This window comes from Bombina bombina, chromosome 4 (genome assembly GCF_027579735.1).
Source record: "Bombina bombina isolate aBomBom1 chromosome 4, aBomBom1.pri, whole genome shotgun sequence".
NCBI lineage: Eukaryota > Metazoa > Chordata > Amphibia > Anura > Bombinatoridae > Bombina > Bombina bombina.
The window spans coordinates 305815821-305837143 of record NC_069502.1 but is presented as its reverse complement, the minus strand read 5'-3'; the positions used below and the strand labels follow the sequence as shown (position 1 = coordinate 305837143).

The following is a 21323-nucleotide window of genomic DNA, read 5'->3' as shown; positions in this document are numbered from 1 at the left end:
AAGGTCTATCAAAATATGGTGACAAAGAATAATCCGTGAAGTCAATCCAAAATAGTGATAAAAATAAGTCCAAAAAAGATGTAAAATATCCAAAAGATAAAAAACAAAAAATAAATGATTAGTATGTGCACAAACTAGTGAGAGTGATCCCAAAAAGGGGGCTTATGTGGAGGGGTTATGTTTCCATGTAGAAAAATTATTTGCTGTATAAAAAGAAAAAAGAAAAAAGAAAAATAAGCAAAAATACAAAAATATAAATAAAAATAATCCTAGGGAATCTTCAAACCCTGAAAATAAAAGATAATAACAATAGTGTAATACTGTATTATAATTCAACAATCAAGGAATAAATAGCTCACCATAGCTCTGTCAACGCGTTTCGGCCCTCAAGAGAGGCCTTTATCAAGACTATAGTATGGTGTGGGTGAGCTGAAGACTTTATACCTTTCTCTAACCAATCAAATTGCATTGAAATTGCGCCAAAATTTTGCGCCAAAAATGTGGTACCGGAAGTGTTGAGCCGGAAGTGTTGAGCCGGAAGTGCTCATCTGTATATAAAAAAAAAAAAAAAAAAAAAAAAAAGTTCACATTTGTCTCTGTATCATTTAGATAAGGCTTTTATTTAGAATTTGTCTATGTCTATGTTTATTAAACATTGTCTATGTTGTTCCTAATGTGTTTATTCGTGTTATGTGCCTTAGTAGTTAGCTGTGGGGTCAAATGTTATGGTTTGCCGGTGTTTTTTTAACCGGAAATGGCCGCTGAGATGTAAACATCCGGTTAAGCTATATCGGATGTTATGGGTGAGGCGGAAGTGGTATTTACTCTGTACCAATCAGATCCGGAGGGGCAGAAAGCAGTTATCCCACATGTAGAGCCAGTTTTACAACTTGGCATGAAATATATGACAAAATACCGGTACGTTTCTGAACCGGAAGTAGCCGGAAAAAGTAAGATACTTTAACATCCGGTAAGATTGAGCCGGATGTTGCACCTTACCGGTCATGGTTAAACCGGAAGTGGTGTGTATCCTAGCCTATTCAAATTCAAAGGGACAAAAAGTGTTAACCTTGGTATTTGTCTAGTGAACAAAATCAATGTAGGGATCACGGTACAGAGAGTGTATATTGTAAAATACACAGTTTATATATATTGGAAAATATATATATATATATATATATATCGAAAAATACATAATCTAATAAATAGAGATCTAAAAACCTTAAAGGAACTTTTGGAAACTTTCTAAAAAACTTTTTAGGATAAAAATATAAAAGATATGTAGTATAAAGAAAAACTTTTTTACAATGCATCTATGATTGGTTAGAAAATCTATAGAAGGAGTACATTTGTATCAACCTGTATTCTCTTTTTGTCATGTGCAATATTGGGTATTGGAAGTCTTATTTTCTATCTAAATGTGCCTGGTATAAAAATTAGTTAACCGTGTGCGCACTATGATAGGAGTTTTTTTAAAATCTGATGTGGATATGAAGGAAACTTGTCTCATACAAGTATATGAATGTATTTATGTAGATTGTGAGATCAATGGGTACTTTTATCGATCTAATTGATTAGTTGTCTTTTGGGGAATTGTGAATTTAAATTTGTTATGAGGTGTAATCATGTTGTTGGTATTGGGATTATGTTACCTCTATACACATTTTAAATTGTGTTTATATTCTTATGAAGAGTCAGGCTTCGGTTACTTTCTAACTTATTCTGTTAGATATTTCCCAGATGGAGAGGTTGCTAAGTCAAGTGTCTCTTATGCTGTTGACATATTATGGGATCATATCTTGTTAATATTATTGGCATCTCATATGCTGTTGACATATTAGGGGATCATATCTTGTTAATGTTATTGGCATCTATATAGTCTCTCTGTTTGTGTAATAAGGTTTGTTGGAACTCATCTTATGGCTATTTGAGTAGAGCAATAAAAATAAAGATGATTAGATTGGCTTTAGAGATCCTAATATAGATCTTTGTGTGGATCTATGCGGGACATCTTCATTAGATATATTTTGTTCTTGTCGTGTCATATATTGACCTCGTTATGTTTTCTTTATTGTTTTCCTTCTGTATGAGGGCAGCAGTGTTTTCCGAATAGATATTCAGAAGTCAAATTTATGTGTGTTTCAAGCTTAAAAGATGTGAGAGGTCTTCCTTGTTGTTCAGACCCTTCGGGTAGAGACAATCCAGTTCAAATATCCATCTGGATTCCGCGATTAGGAGCTTCTTTTCATAGTTGCCTCCCCTCCAATTAGGCTTTACTATCTGGATACCATAGAAGTTTAGATCCTTGATGTTTCCTTTGTGTTTAATAGAAAAGTGTCTATACAGTGCGGTGTCTGTGCTGCCATGTTCAATCTGTAGCACATGTTCCCGTATTCTGTCTTTTAGGCATCTCGAGGTTTGTCCGACGTATTGTAGTCCACATTTGCATTGTATTATGTAAATTACCCCCTTGCTGCTGCATCTGATCAGATCCTTTATTTCATGTTTGATACTGGAGTTGTGCGGTGAAAAGTTTTTGATTTTCAAGCCTCTCTTACACGCCTTGCAGCTCGGGCATGGGAAAAAACCTTTTATGGGTTTCCCGGATATATCTCTCGTCTGAGGTGTTGTTGGGCGTGGAATGCTAGGAGATAGAATGTTCTTAAGGTTATCTGATTTTCTATAGATAAATTTCGGTCTGTTGATGAGTGTTTCGCCAATTGTGTCGTCATCCTTCAGTAGATGCCAGTGCTTTTCTATTATTTTCTCAATGGTTCTCCTGTTTTCGCTGTACTGCGTGATAAAGGCAACCTCTATGGAGTCGGTGTTCATGTCTCTCCTAATTCTCTTGTCTTTATACTTGAGAAGTTCCTTGCGATCCTTTTGCCTGACTTCTTCTATATCTTTGTGGAGTTTTTCCTCTTCATATCCTCTCTCAAGAAAGCGTTTTTTCAGTTCTTCCGCCTGGGTTTCCCATAAAATGGGGTCCGAACAGTTCTTTTTCAATCTTAGTAACTGTCCATTTGGTATATTCTCCTTCCATTTGAAATGATGGCAGCTGTCCCTGTGGACATAGTTGTTACAATCCACAGGTTTAAAAAATGTTGAAGTCTGAAGTTTCCCATTTTTGATGGTAATTCTTAGATCGAGGAATGTGATTTCCTTGTCACTGATCTCGTAGGTAAATTTCAGGTTGTTGGTGTTGTTATTCATAACCCTTATAGTGTGTTCTAAATCTTCTTTGGAGCCTTTCCATATCAGGAGGATGTCATCTATGTACCTGTAGTAGGAGACTAGGTCCGCGCCAGCTGGGCACGACTCCCAAAATATGTGTTCCCATTTGCCCATGTAAAGGTTCGCATAGCTCGGCGCGAACCTAGTCCCCATGGCGGTGCCGCACAGCTGTCTATAAAATTTCCCATCGTGGTGGAAATAGTTGTGCGTTAGAATATAGTTAATCCCTTCCAGAATGAATGTCTTCTGTAGTGCCGGCACTGTGTGGTCCTTCTTGAGAAAGTACTCTACAGCTTCTCGACCTCCTTTGTGTGGTATGCAGGTATATAGGGAGGTGACGTCACAGGTGGCGAGTAGGTAGTTCTCTTTCCATTCTGTATTCTCCAGACTGTTCAGAATCTGTGTGGAATCTCTCACGTACGATGGTAGTTGTGTCACATATTTCTGTAAGTTCTTATCTAGATATTCAGACAGATTACTGGTTAGAGACCCTATGCCGGATATGATGGGTCTTCCCGGAGGGTTGTGGAGGGTCTTATGGATTTTCGGGAGGTAGTAGAAGACGGGAGTGATGGGATGCTCCACGCTTATGTATCTGAATTCTTTATGGTTCAGTATTTTGTTGTTGTGTGCCTCTCCTAGAATCCTGTCCATTTCCTTCTTGAAACCATCTGTGGGGTTGTTCCTCATAATTTCGTAGGTCTTGGTGTCTGACAAGATTCGTCTGCATTCTGTGTAGTAGTCTTCTTTATCCAGGACTACTATGCCGCCCCCCTTGTCGGCGGGTTTGATCACTAAGTTTCTGTTCTTTTCCAGTGCTTTGATGGTTAGCATCTGGCTCTTAGATAGATTTTGTTTGTGTTTCATTAGTTGATTCTGACTGATTTTCTTCAAGTCGTTGCATACCATCGTCTCAAAGATTTCGATGGCGTTGCCCTTGCTGGATGTAGGGTAGAAGGATGAGTTGGGTTTTAAGTCAGTGTGTTGGTATGAATCTGTGGGTCTATTGTCATATTCGAGAGGTGACTTCATAAAATGCCGTTTCAGTGTTAGCTTTCTTGTGAATTGTTTGATGTTGACAAATGTGTCAAATTTGTTGAGGCCTTTGGATGGGGCAAAGGAGAGGCCGTAGCTTAAAATAGATTTTTCTTTGTCCGTTAGAGTAATAGAGCTGAGGTTGTATATTCCCTTGGTATTCACTTCATTCTCTGGACTGTTTGTATGTTCTTTCTCAATTTTGCCATTTATTCTCCTTCCGCCCCTCTTTCCTCTGTGCTTATTCTTTTTTCCATAGGGTGTTGGAATTCGTCTGTGTTGGAATTCTTCCTCTTTATGGAGGTTCTTTCTAGTTCTTTGGTCGTCAATTGGTGATTCACTAAAAAATGACTGGAATTGGAGGCTGTGGGAACGTCATTGTGGTTGACGTTAGAAATAATGTTAGTGGATGTAGGGTTTAACTGTCTTTGGTCGACTTGTTTGTTTGCCCGGTTTTCTTTGTTGTCACTTGGCTTCGACCTATTGGTGTTGGGTGTATTTCTATACCCTTGATGTTCCATTCTGAAGTTATGTTCCATCCTATTGTGATAGGAATTGTGGGAGTAGTTGGTGTGGTTGGGCTGAAATTGATTCTCGTAAGTTCTATTTGGTGTGTGCATTTGCTCCTCATATCCAAAGTTGTGTTGTCTCCTGTAATGTTGTTGGTCATAGTCCCTTCTGTAGGCTGGTCTATCATAGTTTCTCCATCTTGGATATTGGTTTCTTCTATATGTGAATTTTTCATTGAAATTCCACCTTGGAGAGTTGAAACCTTCCTTAAACTGATGTGGTCTTTGGGAATGATGGTAGTCCGATTCCTTGTGAAGAAAAGGATCCTCTTTTCGGTTATTCCTGTGATTCATTACTCCATTTGGACGATAGTGGTATCCCCATTGACCCTCATTGCCATATGCTTGGTTGCGTCTTTCCGGGTTCCACCTCTGGTAGTTGTTATATTGTCTTTGTCCATATTCATTGTTTTTATCTTTTGGGGTATGTGGTTCATATTCATAAGTATGTTCCCCTCTATTGTGGAATCTCGGTTTTTGTCTGTTCTTTTTGTAGGAAACTGTTGTCCATTCTTCTTCGTTAGCTGATGGTCTTTGGTTCGAGTTATCGGGGCAAGGGGTTTCCATGTTGTTGTCCTCAATGGTGTTGTTTTCATTAGTGTCCTTGTTTCTGATGAGGTTTAGTTCTCTGTTCAATTTCTTACTTTTTTTTTTGTTTGTGATGTCCTCTCTAATTTTCGATATTTTCTTATCTAGGTGTTCTTTTTTCTCTAGAATCTCTGTGGTTTCTATTAATTGGCCTTCTGGTCCAATCAGATCATCTTCATTTGTTTTTATCTCTATATCTACCTGTTTCAGGATAGATTCTCTATGTTCGATGATGGCTTCCATGAGGGACTTTGATGCTGTGATAAGTATGTTACCCCATTTGTTAATAAACTCTGGGTTATCTGATTGAAATGCACATTCTTTTTTGATTAGCAGCCCTTTCGGGATGATGTTTAATTCTAGACATTTCCTTAAGAATATAATTTCAGCCTTATATTTCACTTCTTGAATTAGCAGCCTCTCTAAATTTTTGAATATGGATGTGTAATCGATTCGCCCTGTTCCCTCCTGATTTATAGACATCGATGTGTCATTAATCTCTAGGGTGATTTCTTTCCTTAATGATTTAGTGAAATTCATTATTATTATGGTTATGGGATGACACTCGTGTTACCCTTTCTGCAGCTGAAAGATATGTGGGGAAGATTAGATGATAGATTCAATATTTTCTTACAGCGCTGAAAGTGTGGACCTATAGCTCCTGTCTATAGTGGGTCCCCAGGTGCCCACTTTTAGAAAATATGTGTCAAAACGTGGTTTAGAAAGGAGCGCCAAATCTTGGCGAGGTCTGGTGCGGTATAGGTGTGAAAATATGGTATTCTGTCTGAGAAATTGTATAGCGCTATAGCTCAGCTACATTTATGGTAGTTGTGCTGTATAGATGTGTAGGTTTTGATATCTAGATATAAGATCTAAGAGTGGCACAGTTGATACATAAAAGCATTTAATACATATTAAACATATAAAACAAGGGTGTCGTTTAAAATATGTTTTAACAGAACGGCAAGAAATAATGTGTAAAAACACAAACACATAAATATCTATAAAAACACGCGTGTTTTGCTTTTTAGCTGTATGTATAATGTCTCATAAAATTCGTCTCATATATAGTTGTGTTGGCATAAATCTGAAAATAATAAACAATAAAAAATAATAAAAAACAATGAAAAGTAAATAATGTCCAATAATCCCTTCTCAAAGTTAAGAGATATATAAAAAAGGTTAAGTAGTGTCCAAAAATCCCTTCTCAAAGTTAAGAGATATAAATAGATTTTCACATGTGTATCCAAAAAATAAACTGTCCAAATTTAAGTGTTGTCCAAAAACGTGGTATAAATGAATAGTGCAAATCCAGCAGATTCAAAAGTTCTATTAAAAAAGCTTTGCAAAAAACATTTCAAAGAAACATTTAAAAAACATCAAAATGAAGGTAGAAAAAAAAGGTCTATCAAAATATGGTGACAAAGAATAATCCGTGAAGTCAATCCAAAATAGTGATAAAAATAAGTCCAAAAAAGATGTAAAATATCCAAAAGATAAAAAACAAAAAATAAATGATTAGTATGTGCACAAACTAGTGAGAGTGATCCCAAAAAGGGGGCTTATGTGGAGGGGTTATGTTTCCATGTAGAAAAATTATTTGCTGTATAAAAAGAAAAAAGAAAAAATAAAAATAAGCAAAAATACAAAAATATAAATAAAAATAATCCTAGGGAATCTTCAAACCCTGAAAATAAAAGATAATAACAATAGTGTAATACTGTATTATAATTCAACAATCAAGGAATAAATAGCTCACCATAGCTCTGTCAACGCGTTTCGGCCCTCAAGAGAGGCCTTTATCAAGACTATAGTATGGTGTGGGTGAGCTGAAGACTTTATACCTTTCTCTAACCAATCAAATTGCATTGAAATTGCGCCAAATTTTTGCGCCAAAATTTCGCGCCAAAAATGTGGTACCGGAAGTGTTGAGCCGGAAGTGCTCATCTTTATAAAAAAAAAAAAAAAAAAAAAAAGTTCACATTTGTCTCTGTATCATTTACTAAGGCACATAACACGAATAAACACATTAGGAACAACATAGACAATGTTTAATAAACATAGACAAATTCTAAATAAAAGCCTTATCTAAATGATACAGAGACAAATGTGAACTTTTTTTTTTTTTTTTTTTTTTTTTTTTTATACAGATGAGCACTTCCGGCTCAACACTTCCGGTACCACATTTTTGGCGCGAAATTTTGGCGCGAAAATTTGGCGCGAAAATTTGGCGCAATTTCAATGCAATTTGATTGGTTAGAGAAAGGTATAAAGTCTTCAGCTCACCCACACCATACTATAGTCTTGATAAAGGCCTCTCTTGAGGGCCGAAACGCGTTGACAGAGCTATGGTGAGCTATTTATTCCTTGATTGTTGAATTATAATACAGTATTACACTATTGTTATTATCTTTTATTTTCAGGGTTTGAAGATTCCCTAGGATTATTTTTATTTATATTTTTGTATTTTTGCTTATTTTTATTTTTTATTTTTTATTTTTATACAGCAAATAATTTTTCTACATGGAAACATAACCCCTCCACATAAGCCCCCTTTTTGGGATCACTCTCACTAGTTTGTGCACATACTAATCATTTATTTTTTGTTTTTTATCTTTTGGATATTTTACATCTTTTTTGGACTTATTTTTATCACTATTTTGGATTGACTTCACGGATTATTCTTTGTCACCATATTTTGATAGACCTTTTTTTCTACCTTCATTTTGATGTTTTTTAAATGTTTCTTTGAAATGTTTTTTGCAAAGCTTTTTTAATAGAACTTTTGAATCTGCTGGATTTGCACTATTCATTTATACCACGTTTTTGGACAACACTTAAATTTGGACAGTTTATTTTTTGGATACACATGTGAAAATCTATTTATATCTCTTAACTTTGAGAAGGGATTTTTGGACACTACTTAACCTTTTTTATATATCTCTTAACTTTGAGAAGGGATTATTGGACATTATTTACTTTTCATTGTTTTTTATTATTTTTTATTGTTTATTATTTTCAGATTTATGCCAACACAACTATATATGAGACGAATTTTATGAGACATTATACATACAGCTAAAAAGCAAAACACGCGTGTTTTTATAGATATTTATGTGTTTATGTGTTTTTACACATTATTTCTTGCCGTTCTGTTAAAACATATTTTAAACGACACCCTTGTTTTATATGTTTAATATGTATTAAATGCTTTTATGTATCAACTGTGCCACTCTTAGATCTTATATCTAGATATCAAAACCTACACATCTATACAGCACAACTACCATAAATGTAGCTGAGCTATAGCGCTATACAATTTCTCAGACAGAATACCATATTTTCACACCTATACCGCACTAGACCTCGCCAAGATTTGGCGCTCCTTTCTAAACCACGTTTTGAAAGCAGAAATCTGTCCCTTTAAGGAACTTACGGACAACCCTTTTTTCCAACCCTACTTGGAGAAAAGCCAAAATCCTGGGAATTCTAATCCTACTCCACGAGTAGCCCTTGGATTCGCACCAATAAAGATATTTACGCCATATATTATGGTAAATCTTTCTAGTAACAGGCTTACCGTGCCTGAATCAAAGTATCAATGACCGAATCAGAGAACCCACGCTTAGATAAAATTAAGCGTTCAATCTCCAAGCAGTTAGCTGCAGAGAAACTAGATTCGGATGATGGAAGGGCCCCTGAATGAGAAGGTCTTTCCTCAATGGAAGTGTCCACGGTGGCTGAGATGACATGTCCACCAGATCGGCATACCAAGTTCTGCGAGGCCACGCAGGAGCAATGAGGATCACCGAAGCCTTCTCCTGTTTGACTCGAGCAATCACCTGGGGAAGGAGAGCAAATGGCGGGAACACATAAGCTAGGCTGAACGACCAAGGCATCTATCAGTTCGGCCTGGGGATCCGTGGACCTGGACCCGTATCTCGGAAGCTTGGCATTCTGACGAGATGCCATAAGATCCAACTCCGGCCTGCCCCACTTGAGAATCAGGATGGCAAAAACCTCCGGATGGAGTTCCCATTCCCCCGGATGAAAGGTCTGCCTGCTCAGAAAATCCGCTTCCCAGTTTTCCACTCCTGGGATGTAGATTGCCGACAGATGACAAGAGTGAGCCTCCACCCACTGAATTATCTTGGCTACTTCTGCCATCGCTAAGGAACTCCTTGTTCCTCCCTGATGATTGATGTAAGCTACAGTCGTGATGTTGTCCGACTGGAATCTGATGAATTTGGCCGAAGCCAACTGAGGCCAAGCCTGAAGCGCATTGAATATTGCTCTCAACTCCAGAATATTGATGGGAAGTAGAGACTCCGATCGAATCCACACACCCTGAGCCTTCAGGGAATTCCATACTGCTCCCCATCCTATCAGGCTGGCGTCCGTGGTCACCATCACCCATGAGGGTCTGCGGAAGCATGTCCCTTGGGACAGATGATCTGGCGACAACAACCATAGAAGAGAGTTCCTTGTCTCCTGATCCAGATCTATTTGAGGAGACAAATTTGCATAATCTCCATTCCATTGCCTGAGCATGCTCAGTTGTAGAGGTCGGAGATGAAAACGAGCAAACGGAATGATGTCCATTGCCGCTACCATCAATCCAATGGCCTCCATGCACTGAGCCACTGACGGCCGAGGATTGGACTGAAGGGATCGGCAGGTATCCAGAATCTTTAACTTTCTGACGTCCGTCAAAAAGATCTTCATGGACAGAGATTCGATTAGAGTTCCCAAGAAAGGAACCCTTGTTTGTGGAACTAGCGAACTCTTTTCCAGATTTACCTTCCACCCATGAGTCCTCAGAAAGGACAGAACAATGTCGGTATGAGACTTTGCCAGTTGATAAGACGACACCTGGATCAGAATATCATCCAGATAAGGCGCCACAGCAATGCCCCGTGGTCTTAGAACCGCCAGCAGAGACCCCAGAACCTTTGTGAATATTCTGGGTGCTGTGGCCAGACCGAAAGGAAGGGCCACAAACTGAAAATGCTTGTTCAGAAAGGCAAACCTCAGGAACTTGTAATGATCTCTGTGGATAGGAACATTAAGATATGCATCCTTTAGATCCACGGTAGTCATAAATTGACCCTCCTGGATCAATGGAAGAATGGTACGAAGTTTCCATCTTGAAGGATGGAACTCTGAGAAACTTGTTTAGACTCTTAAGGTCTAGAATAGGTCGGAACGTTCCCTCCTTCTAGGGAACTACAAAGAGATTTGAATAAAACCCCTGTCCCTGTTCCTTTATTAGAACGGGACATATTACTCCCATGGAGGAGAGATCGCTTACACAGCGTAAAAACGCCTCTCTTTTTATCTGGTTTACAGATAATCGTGAAAGAAGAAACCTTCCTCTGGGGAAGGAATTTTTAAACTCCAACTGATACCCCTGAGACACAATTTCTAGTGTCCAGGGATCCTGAACGTCTCTTATCCAAGCCTGGACAAAGTGAGAAAGCCTGCCCCCTACTAGATCCGGTCCCGGATCGGGGGTCGACCCTACATACTAACTTGGTAGCAGCAGCTGGCTTGTTTACCCTTGTTCCAAGACTGGTTGGGTCTCCAGGTGGATTTGGCTTGTGAATAATTCCCTTCCTGCTTGGCGGAAGAGGAAGAGGGGACTCCCTTGAAATTTCGAAAGGAACGAAAATTACTCTGTCGCACCCTTTGTTTGGACGTTTTACCTTGAGGGAGGAGGTGACCCTTGCCTCCCGTGATGTCAGAAATCTCCTTCAAGTCAGGCCTGAACAGGGTCTTTCCCTTGTAAGGAATAGCCAAAAGCTTAGATTTAGATGACACATCCGCAGACCAAGATTTTAACCATAAGGCTCTGCGTGCTAAGATGGAAAATCCTGAACTCTTAACCGCCAATTTGGTTATCTGAAAGGAAGCATCTGTAATAAAAGAATTAGCCAACTTAAGAGCCTTAATTCTATCCTGTATTTCATCCAAAGAAGTCTCAGTCTTAAGAGACTCTTCTAAGGCATCAAACCAAAAAGCAGCCACAGTCGTGACTGTAACAATGCAGGCCGCCGGTTGCAATAGAAACCCCTGATGAACATAGATCTTTTTGAGGAGACCCTCCAACTTCTTATCCATAGGGTGTTTGAAGGCACAACTATCCTCGATAGGAATAGTAGTTTGTTTAGCCAGGGTGGAAAAAGCTCCCTCCACCTTAGGGATCGTCTGCCATGAATCCCAAAATGGTGTCAGCTATAGGGTACATTTTCTTGAAAATAGGAGAAGGGGAGAACGGAATACCTGGTCTCTCCCATTCCTTAGCAATAATTTCCGAAGTTCTCTTCGGAACAGGGAAAACATCAGAATAAGGGACCTCTAAATATCTGTCCATCTTACTCAATTTCTCTGGAGGGACCACAATAGAATCACAGTCGTCCAGAGTCACCAAATCCTCCCGGAGTAACAGACGGAGCTGTTCTAGCTTAAACCTGAAAGACATCACGTCCGAATCTGAAGGAGGCAATGCACTTCCTGAGTCAGTAAGTTCCCCCTCAGACAAAGCCTCCATACCCCCCAATTCAGAGCCCTGGGAGGGTACATCGGAGATCGCCATCAATGCATCAGAAGTCGCATGGACCACAGGAGTCTCTCTCCTACTGCGTTTGCCTTGCAGCACCGGTAAAGCAGATAAAGCCTCTGAAAGAGTAGATGACATAACTGCAGCAATATCCTGCAGGGTGACCGCAGCAGACGCAGTTGAAGAACATGGCGTTGCCTGAGCGTGCGTTAAAGGCTGTGACGCTTGGGAAGAAAGTTGCGGCATACTCTGAATCTCATTAGTCTGAGAAACATCCTTAGATATACTTTCATTAAAGAAAATCTGCTCTCTAAACTGTAATGCCCTCTCAATGCATGAGGGACAAAAAGTAACAGGGGGTTCCACAATGGCATTTAAACACATAGAACAAGTACTGTCCTGAAGTTCAGCCATGAAAAAAACATAATTTATGCTTACCTGATAAATTCCTTTCTTCTGTTGTGTGATCAGTCCACGGGTCATCATTACTTCTGGGATATAACTCCTCCCCAACAGGAAATGCAAGAGGATTCACCCAGCAGAGCTGCATATAGCTCCTCCCCTCTACGTCACCCCCAGTCATTCGACCAAGAATCAACGAGAAAGGAGAAACCAAGGGTGAAGTGGTGACTGGAGTATAATTTAAAAAATATTTACCTGCCTTAAAAAACAGGGCGGGCCGTGGACTGATCACACAACAGAAGAAAGGAATTTATCAGGTAAGCATAAATTATGTTTTCTTCTGTTATGTGTGATCAGTCCACGGGTCATCATTACTTCTGGGATACCAATACCAAAGCAAAAGTACACGGATGACGGGAGGGATAGGCAGGCTCATTATACAGAAGGAACCACTGCCTGAAGAACCTTTCTCCCAAAAATAGCCTCCGAAGAAGCAAAAGTGTCAAATTTGTAAAATTTGGAAAAAGTATGAAGCGAAGACCAAGTTGCAGCCTTGCAAATCTGTTCAACAGAGGCCTCATTCTTAAAGGCCCAAGTGGAAGCCACAGCTCTAGTAGAATGAGCTGTAATTCTTTCAGGAGGCTGCTGTCCAGCAGTCTCATAGGCTAAACGAATTATGCTACGAAGCCAGAAGGAGAGAGAGGTAGCCGAAGCCTTATGACCTCTCCTCTGACCAGAGTACACGACAAACAGGGAAGACGTTTGTCGAAAATCCTTAGTTGCCTGCAAGTAGAACTTGAGGGCACGAACTACATCCAGATTGTGTAGAAGACGTTCCTTCTTTGAAGAAGGATTCGGGCACAGGGAAGGAACCACGATCTCTTGATTGATGTTCCTGTTAGTTACTACCTTAGGTAAGAACCCAGGTTTAGTACGCAGAACTACCTTATCTGAATGAAAAATCAAATAAGGAGAATCACAATGTAAAGCTGATAACTCAGAGACTCTCCGAGCCGAAGAAATAGCCATTAAAAATAACACTTTCCAAGATAACAACTTTATATCAACGGAATGAAGGGGTTCAAACGGAACTCCTTGTAGAACGTTAAGAACAAGGTTTAAACTCCATGGCGGAGTAACAGTTTTAAACACAGGCTTGATTCTAGCTAAAGCCTGACAAAAAGCCTGGACGTCTGGATTTTCTGACAGACGCCTGTGCAACAAGATGGACAGAGCTGAGATCTGTCCCTTTAATGAACTAGCCGATAAACCCTTTTCTAAACCTTCTTGTAGAAAGGACAATATCCTAGGAATCCTAACCTTACTCCAGGAGTAACCTTTGGATTCGCACCAGTATAGGTATTTACGCCATATCTTATGGTAAATCCTTCTGGTAACAGGCTTCCTAGCCTGTATCAGGGTATCGATAACCGACTCAGAAAAAACACGTTTTGATAAAATCAAGCGTTCAATTTCCAAGCAGTCAGCTTCAGAGAAGTTAGATTTTGATGTTTGAATGGACCCTGTATCAGAAGGTCCTGTCTTAGAGGTAGAGACCAAGGCGGACAGGATGACATGTCCACTAGATCTGCATACCAAGTCCTGCGTGGCCATGCAGGCGCTATTAGAATCACTGATGCTCTCTCCTGTTTGATTTTGGCAATCAATCGAGGAAGCAGCGGGAAGGGTGGAAACACATAAGCCATCCCGAAGTTCCAAGGTGCTGTCAAAGCATCTATCAGAACCGCTCCCGGATCCCTGGATCTGGACCCGTAGCGAGGAAGTTTGGCGTTCTGGCGAGACGCCATGAGATCTATCTCTGGTTTGCCCCAACGTCGAAGTATTTGGGCAAAGACCTCCGGATGAAGTTCCCACTCCCCCGGATGAAAAGTCTGGCGACTCAAGAAATCCGCCTCCCAGTTCTCCACTCCCGGGATGTGGATTGCTGACAGGTGGCAAGAGTGAGACTCTGCCCAGCGAATTATCTTTGATACTTCCATCATTGCTAGGGAGCTTCTTGTCCCTCCTTGATGGTTGATGTACGCTACAGTCGTGATGTTGTCCGACTGAAACCTGATGAACCCCCGAGTTTTTAACTGGGGCCAAGCCAGAAGGGCATTGAGAACTGCTCTCAATTCCAGAATGTTTATTGGTAGGAGACTTTCCTCCTGACTCCATTGTCCCTGAGCCTTCAGAGAATTCCAGACAGCGCCCCAACCTAGTAGGCTGGCGTCTGTTGTTACAATTGTCCAGTCCGGCCTGCTGAATGGCATCCCCCTGGACAGATGTGGCCGAGAAAGCCACCATAGAAGAGAGTTTCTGGTTTCTTGATCCAGATTCAGAGTAGGGGACAAGTCTGAGTAATCCCCATTCCACTGACTCAGCATGCACAATTGCAGCGGTCTGAGATGTAGACGTGCAAAGGGTACTATGTCCATTGCTGCTACCATTAAGCCGATCACCTCCATGCATTGAGCTACTGACGGGAGTTGAATGGAATGAAGGACACGGCATGCATTTAGAAGCTTTGTTAATCTGTCTTCTGTCAGATAAATCTTCATTTCTACAGAATCTATAAGAGTCCCCAAGAATGGAACTCTTGTGAGAGGAAAAAGAGAACTCTTCTTTTCGTTCACTTCCCATCCATGCGACCTTAGAAATGCCAGAACTAACTCTGTATGAGACTTGGCAGTTTGAAAGCTTGAAGCTTGTATCAGAATGTCGTCTAGGTACGGAGCTACCGAAATTCCTCGCGGTCTTAGTACCGCCAGAAGGGCACCCAGAACCTTTGTGAAGATTCTTGGAGCCGTAGCCAATCCGAATGGAAGAGCTACAAACTGGTAATGCCTGTCTAAGAAGGCAAACCTTAGATACCGGTAATGATCTTTGTGAATCGGTATGTGAAGGTAAGCATCCTTTAAATCCACTGTGGTCATGTACTGACCCTTTTGGATCATGGGTAAGATTGTCCGAATAGTTTCCATTTTGAACGATGGAACTCTTAGGAATTTGTTTAGGATCTTTAAATCCAAGATTGGCCTGAAAGTTCCCTCTTTTTTGGGAACCACAAACAGGTTTGAGTAAAACCCTTGTCCTTGTTCCGACCGCGGAACCGGATGGATCACTCCCATTAATAACAGATCTTGTACACAGCGTAGAAACGCTTCTTTCTTTATCTGGTTTGTTGACAACCTTGACAGATGAAATCTCCCTCTTGGGGGAGAGAATTTGAAGTCTAGAAGGTAACCCTGAGATATGATCTCTAGCGCCCAGGGATCCTGAACATCTCTTGCCCAAGCCTGGGCGAAGAGAGAGAGTCTGCCCCCTACTAGATCCGGTCCCGGATCGGGGGCCCTCGATTCATGCTGTCTTAGGGGCAGCAGCAGGTTTCCTGGCCTGCTTGCCCTTGTTCCAGGACTGGTTAGGTTTCCAGCCTTGTCTGTAACGAGCAACGGCTCCTTCCTGTTTTGGTGCAGTGGAAGTTGGTGCTGCTCCTGCTTTGAAATTCCGAAAGGGACGAAAATTAGACTGTCTAGCCTTAGCTTTGGCTTTGTCTTGAGGCAGGGCGTGGCCCTTACCTCCTGTAATGTCAGCGATAATTTCTTTCAAACCGGGCCCAAATAAAGTTTGCCCTTTGAAAGGTATATTAAGTAATTTGGACTTAGAAGTTACATCAGCTGACCAGGATTTTAGCCACAGCGCCCTACGTGCCTGAATGGCGAATCCTGAGTTCTTAGCCGTAAGTTTGGTTAAATGTACTACGGCCTCCGAAATGAATGAATTAGCTAGTTTAAGGACTCTAAGCCTGTCCGTAATGTCGTCCAGCGTAGCTGAACTAAGGTTCTCTTCCAGAGACTCCATCCAAAATGCTGCCGCAGCCGTAATCGGCGCGATGCATGCAAGGGGTTGCAATATAAAACCTTGTTGAACAAACATTTTCTTAAGGTAACCCTCTAATTTTTTATCCATTGGATCTGAAAAAGCACAGCTATCCTCCACCGGGATAGTGGTACGCTTAGCTAAAGTAGAAACTGCTCCCTCCACCTTAGGGACCGTTTGCCATAAGTCCCGTGTGGTGGCGTCTATTGGAAACATCTTTCTAAATATTGGAGGGGGTGAGAACGGCACACCGGGTCTATCCCACTCCTTAGTAACAATTTCAGTTAGTCTCTTAGGTATAGGAAAAACGTCAGTACTCGCCGGTACCGCAAAGTATTTATCCAACCTACACAATTTCTCTGGTATTGCAACAGTGTTACAATCATTAAGAGCCGCTAAAACCTCCCCTAGTAATACACGGAGGTTCTCCAATTTAAATTTAAAATTTGAAATATCTGAATCCAATCTGTTTGGATCAGAACCGTCACCCACAGAATGAAGCTCTCCGTCCTCATGCTCTGCAAGCTGTGACGCAGTATCAGACATGGCTCTAGTATTATCAGCGCACTCTGTTCTCACCCCAGAGTGATCACGCTTGCCCCTTAGTTCTGGTAATTTAGCCAAAACTTCAGTCATAACAGTAGCCATATCTTGTAATGTTATCTGTAATGGCCGCCCAGATGTACTAGGCGTCACAATATCACGCACCTCCCGGGCGGGAGATGCAGGTACTGACACGTGAGACGAGTTAGTCGGCATAACTCTCCCCTCGCTGTTTGGTGAAATTTGTTCAATTTGTACAGATTGGCTTTTATTTAAAGTAGCATCAATACAGTTAGTACATAAATTTCTATTGGGCTCCACCTTGGCATTGGAACAAATGACACAGGTATCTTCCTCTGAATCAGACATGTTTAACACACTAGCAAATAAACTAGCAACTTGGTTACAATCTTATTTAACAAAAACGTACTGTGCCTCAAAGAAGCACTAAACGATTAACTGACAGTTGAAATAATGAACTGAAAAAAAAAACTGTTAAAGCATCAACCCTGAAAACAACACAACTTTTAGCAAAGGTTTGTTCCCATTAGTAAAGTAACAATAATTAATTTTGAAACGTAAAAATTACAGAGCAACGTTTTTAATCACAGTCAATATATAAGTCTCACAGCTCTGCTGAGAGAATCTACCTCCCTTCAAAGAAGTTTGAAGACCCCTGAGTTCTGTTAGAGATGAACCGGATCATGCAGGAAATACAAGAGTAACTGACTGGAAATTTTTGATGCGTAGCAAAGAGCGCCAAAAACGGCCCCTCCCCCTCACACACAGCAGTGAGTGAGAAACGAAACTGTCACAATTAAAACAAGCAACTGCCAAGTGGAAAAATAATGCCCAAACATTTATTCACTCAGTACCTCAGAAAATGCAAACGATTCTACATTCCAGCAAAAACGTTTAACATACATAGTAACATAGTAACATAGTAGATAAGGTTGAAAAAAGACTGAAGTCCATCGAGTTCAACCTATACAAATCCAAAATACTTACAAAAAGCTCCAGTTAAGCTTAAATAACCCCATTAAAATGTGACCCATTTAATACTAGCAATCATATCCATGAATTTTGTTTATATACAGAAATTTATCCAGACTATTTTTAAATGTATCTATGGTATTGGCATTCACTACCTCCTTTGGTAATGAGTTCCACAATTTTATTGCTCTTACAGTGAAAAAAACGTTTCCGTTGCAGGAGATTAAATCTCCTTTCCTCCAACCTTAAATTATGACCTCTTGTCAGAACCAATTTTCTTGGAATAAAAAGAGCTTCTGCCATCTCTGTATATGGGCCTTGAATATATTTATATAAAGTAATCATGTCACCTCTCAAGCGCCTTTTTTCTAAAGAGAACAGACCCAGTTTGGCTAGCCTCTCCTCATAGGTTAATTTCTCCAATCCCCTTATTAGCTTTGTGGCCCTTCTCTGAACTTTTTCTAGTTCTGCAATATCTTTTTTAGCAATCGGTCCCCAGAACTGCACTCCAAACTCAAGGTGAGGTCTTACCAGGGCTTTATATAATGACATAATTATGCTTTCCTCCCTTGAATCAATGCCTCTTTTAATACATGCTAGTATCTTATTAGCCTTTGAAGCCGCTGCCCTGCATTGTGCACTCATCTTTAGCTTGTTATCTATTACTACTCCCAAATCCCTTTCCTCCTGTGTTTGGCTAAGTCTTGTCCCATTTAAAAAATACATAGCCTGCTTATTTTTACTTCCAAAATGTAGAACCTTACATTTTTTCGTATTAAATCTCATTTTCCATTCACTTGCCCATAGTTCTAATTTTAGCAAATCCCTTTGCAAAGAGAGTTCATCCTGCTCTGACCTAATAACATAATAAATACCTATTAAAAGGTTTAATATACTTTTTACAGAGTAATTCCAGTGAAGTACCATTCCCAGAATACTGAAGTGTAGAGTATACATACATGTCATAACGGTATGGCAGGATTTTCTCATCAATTCCATTCAGAAAATAAAAACTGCTACATACCTCAATGCAGATTCATCTGCCCGCTGTCCCCTGATCTGAAGCTTTTACCTCCCTCAGATGGCCGAGAAACAGCAATATGATCTTAACTACTCCGGTTAAAATCATAGTAAAAACTCTGGTAGATTCTTCTTCAAACTCTGCCAGAGAGGCAATAACACGCTCCGGTGCTATTGTAAAATAACAAACTTTTGATTGAAGTTATAAAAACTAAGTATAATCACCATAGTCCTCTCACACATCCTATCTAGTCGTTGGGTGCAAGAGAATGACTGGGGGTGACGTAGAGGGGAGGAGCTATATGCAGCTCTGCTGGGTGAATCCTCTTGCATTTCCTGTTGGGGAGGAGTTATATCCCAGAAGTAATGATGACCCGTGGACTGATCACACATAACAGAAGAAAGATAAGCAAAAGCAATATTGGTCGTGGTACTGAGAAATAAGCTGTATTCAAAAATAACATGCAAGCAGCCTAATATAACTGAAAACAAATACTTTGAAAAAAAAAACGAGTGCACTGTGTCTTTAAAAAATAAAGTTGTACAATTTTTACTGCTCGGCACTCGGAAATGTAAAAACAGGGAAGTACTACGATATTACTCTGGTTTCCCTATGAATTTACTCTCTAAATATGCGTAATGCCTTAGTGACAGAAAATGTACACTTGCACCTCGACACAGCTCTGCTGCAGCGCCTACCTGTTCCCATGAGTCAAAGATTATCACTTTGTGTACAGCGTGCCTAAGACCGCTTGTGAATATTACTGAAACAAGTGGACTTAGGAAACACCAGAGCCTCGAGCTATACTGCCGATCGTCTGAATCCAGAATGCCAACTGAGCGGCTAAGCGCGCAAATTCTAAGCCCCGCCCTTCGTGGGCGGCAAACTAACTCACCCGGATAAGTAATAAACCGCATGGGAGAAATACTAATGCCGGACTAGAAAAAAAAAAAACACATTGTGCCCCCTCAAAGTGTCCTGCCTATTATTGGCAAACGTTAAGGCAGAATCCACCGGAATAAGAACTCCAGGTGACAGTCCCCAGCGTCAAGCCCACACTCCAACCTTAACTTAAAAAGCCCACTGTTATCACGGCTGAAACTCTGAATTCCAGCTCACATAACAAAGAGGGGAATACCCATGCATATAAATGTCCTTCTGCAAGTTGATTACCCCTTCCTGATATAATAAATAAATAAATAAATAAATGGCCAGTCTGTTCTGAGCTACTCAGTCTCCCCAGAATCAAAAGACTGCACATACCTCAATGCTGAGCGCAGCATGAACTTGTCCCACACGATGAAGAGGTCCTTTTCATCTCCTCCTGCACGCACTGGCACCATTTTAAAAATAATAAACTCTTGATTTAAGAATCTAAACTAACACCTCACTTTGCCTCTTCCTATCACTAACACAGGCAAAGAGAATGACTGGAGTGGGAGGGAAGGGAGGAGGTATATATACAGTTCTGCTGTGGTGCTCTTGGCTTCCTCCTGCTGACCAGGAGACGATATACCATAAGTAAGGATGAAATCCGTGGACTCATCGTATCTTGTAAAAGAAATTAAATAACTAGCATAAAGCTCATTCAGACAGGATACAATTTACTAACCTCATCAATGAAAGGTATTAAAACCACAGCTTCCCACTCTTGCTGCTTTCCATTTAGGTCAGTTTTAAAATCTTGAGGGTAATAATCTATAATTGAGGACTCTTCGCTGGTCATCAGTTTCTGTAACGTAACATAACACAAACATAATTATAAAACAATGAAGTACAGGGCAGGGAATGGATATATGGAAGAGTACATAAATAATGAACCATTCCCAAAAGGCATAAGAAGCATTTACCTGATAAGCAAATGGCAGCAAATCTTTACTAGCAGCAGGGAGAACAGCAAGCAGCTGCTCAAATGGCATGAATGGATTCCCTAAATTAAAATTCAGCTTCAGGTGGCTGATATTACGGATATCAGACAGGTATGGTGCATAATGATAAGGATAGTACCTAAAATCAGACACAAAATGGTTAAATATTAGAAATTTTCTGCTGAAACAGAATCTTCTGCTTTAAATCTGTATACATAACTTCTCGCTATATTCAGGATTATATCTAAACCACTGGATTACATCCTATGACTCAGGCAGTTAAACCCAGACAAGCCTTAATGCAAAGAAACAAAATCACATATAAATACCAAACAGCGCAAAATAGTCAGCAATTGCTTTTATGTACAAATCCAAGTTAAAAGCAAAAATTGAAGTTAGTTACAATACAGCGTTTTTGCCACATGGAGCCGTGTCAAGGCATTTTGTTACCTGGGTCCTTAACCTACAGCCACACATGCTGGACTCTTATCAAACACATTTAGATGCAAACAGGTGGCTGGGTGCGTCACCTGTTAGCTTCTAACCAAACACTTTTGCTGTAGGCTTGGTGTAAGAAGGAGCTTGATGCAGCACCTGGGTTTATCACAACTGGGCCAAAGGCTGTAACTAAC

The 21323-nt window shown here is 40.3% G+C and overlaps 1 protein-coding gene across 3 annotated transcripts in view; it reads right to left on the bottom strand.

The window, feature by feature from the left end:
* The window catches only part of XRN1 (5'-3' exoribonuclease 1), a 441443-nt gene that overhangs the window by 334965 nt on the left and 85155 nt on the right, over positions 1 to 21323 (bottom strand). For all 3 annotated transcript variants that reach the window (XM_053710017.1, XM_053710018.1, XM_053710019.1), the window contains exons 14-15: positions 20674 to 20830; positions 20436 to 20555 (exon numbers count right to left, since the gene is read on the bottom strand). In XM_053710017.1, the coding sequence (XP_053565992.1) occupies positions 20436 to 20555; positions 20674 to 20830 (277 nt within the window). The remainder of the gene's footprint in view (positions 1 to 20435; positions 20556 to 20673; positions 20831 to 21323) is intronic.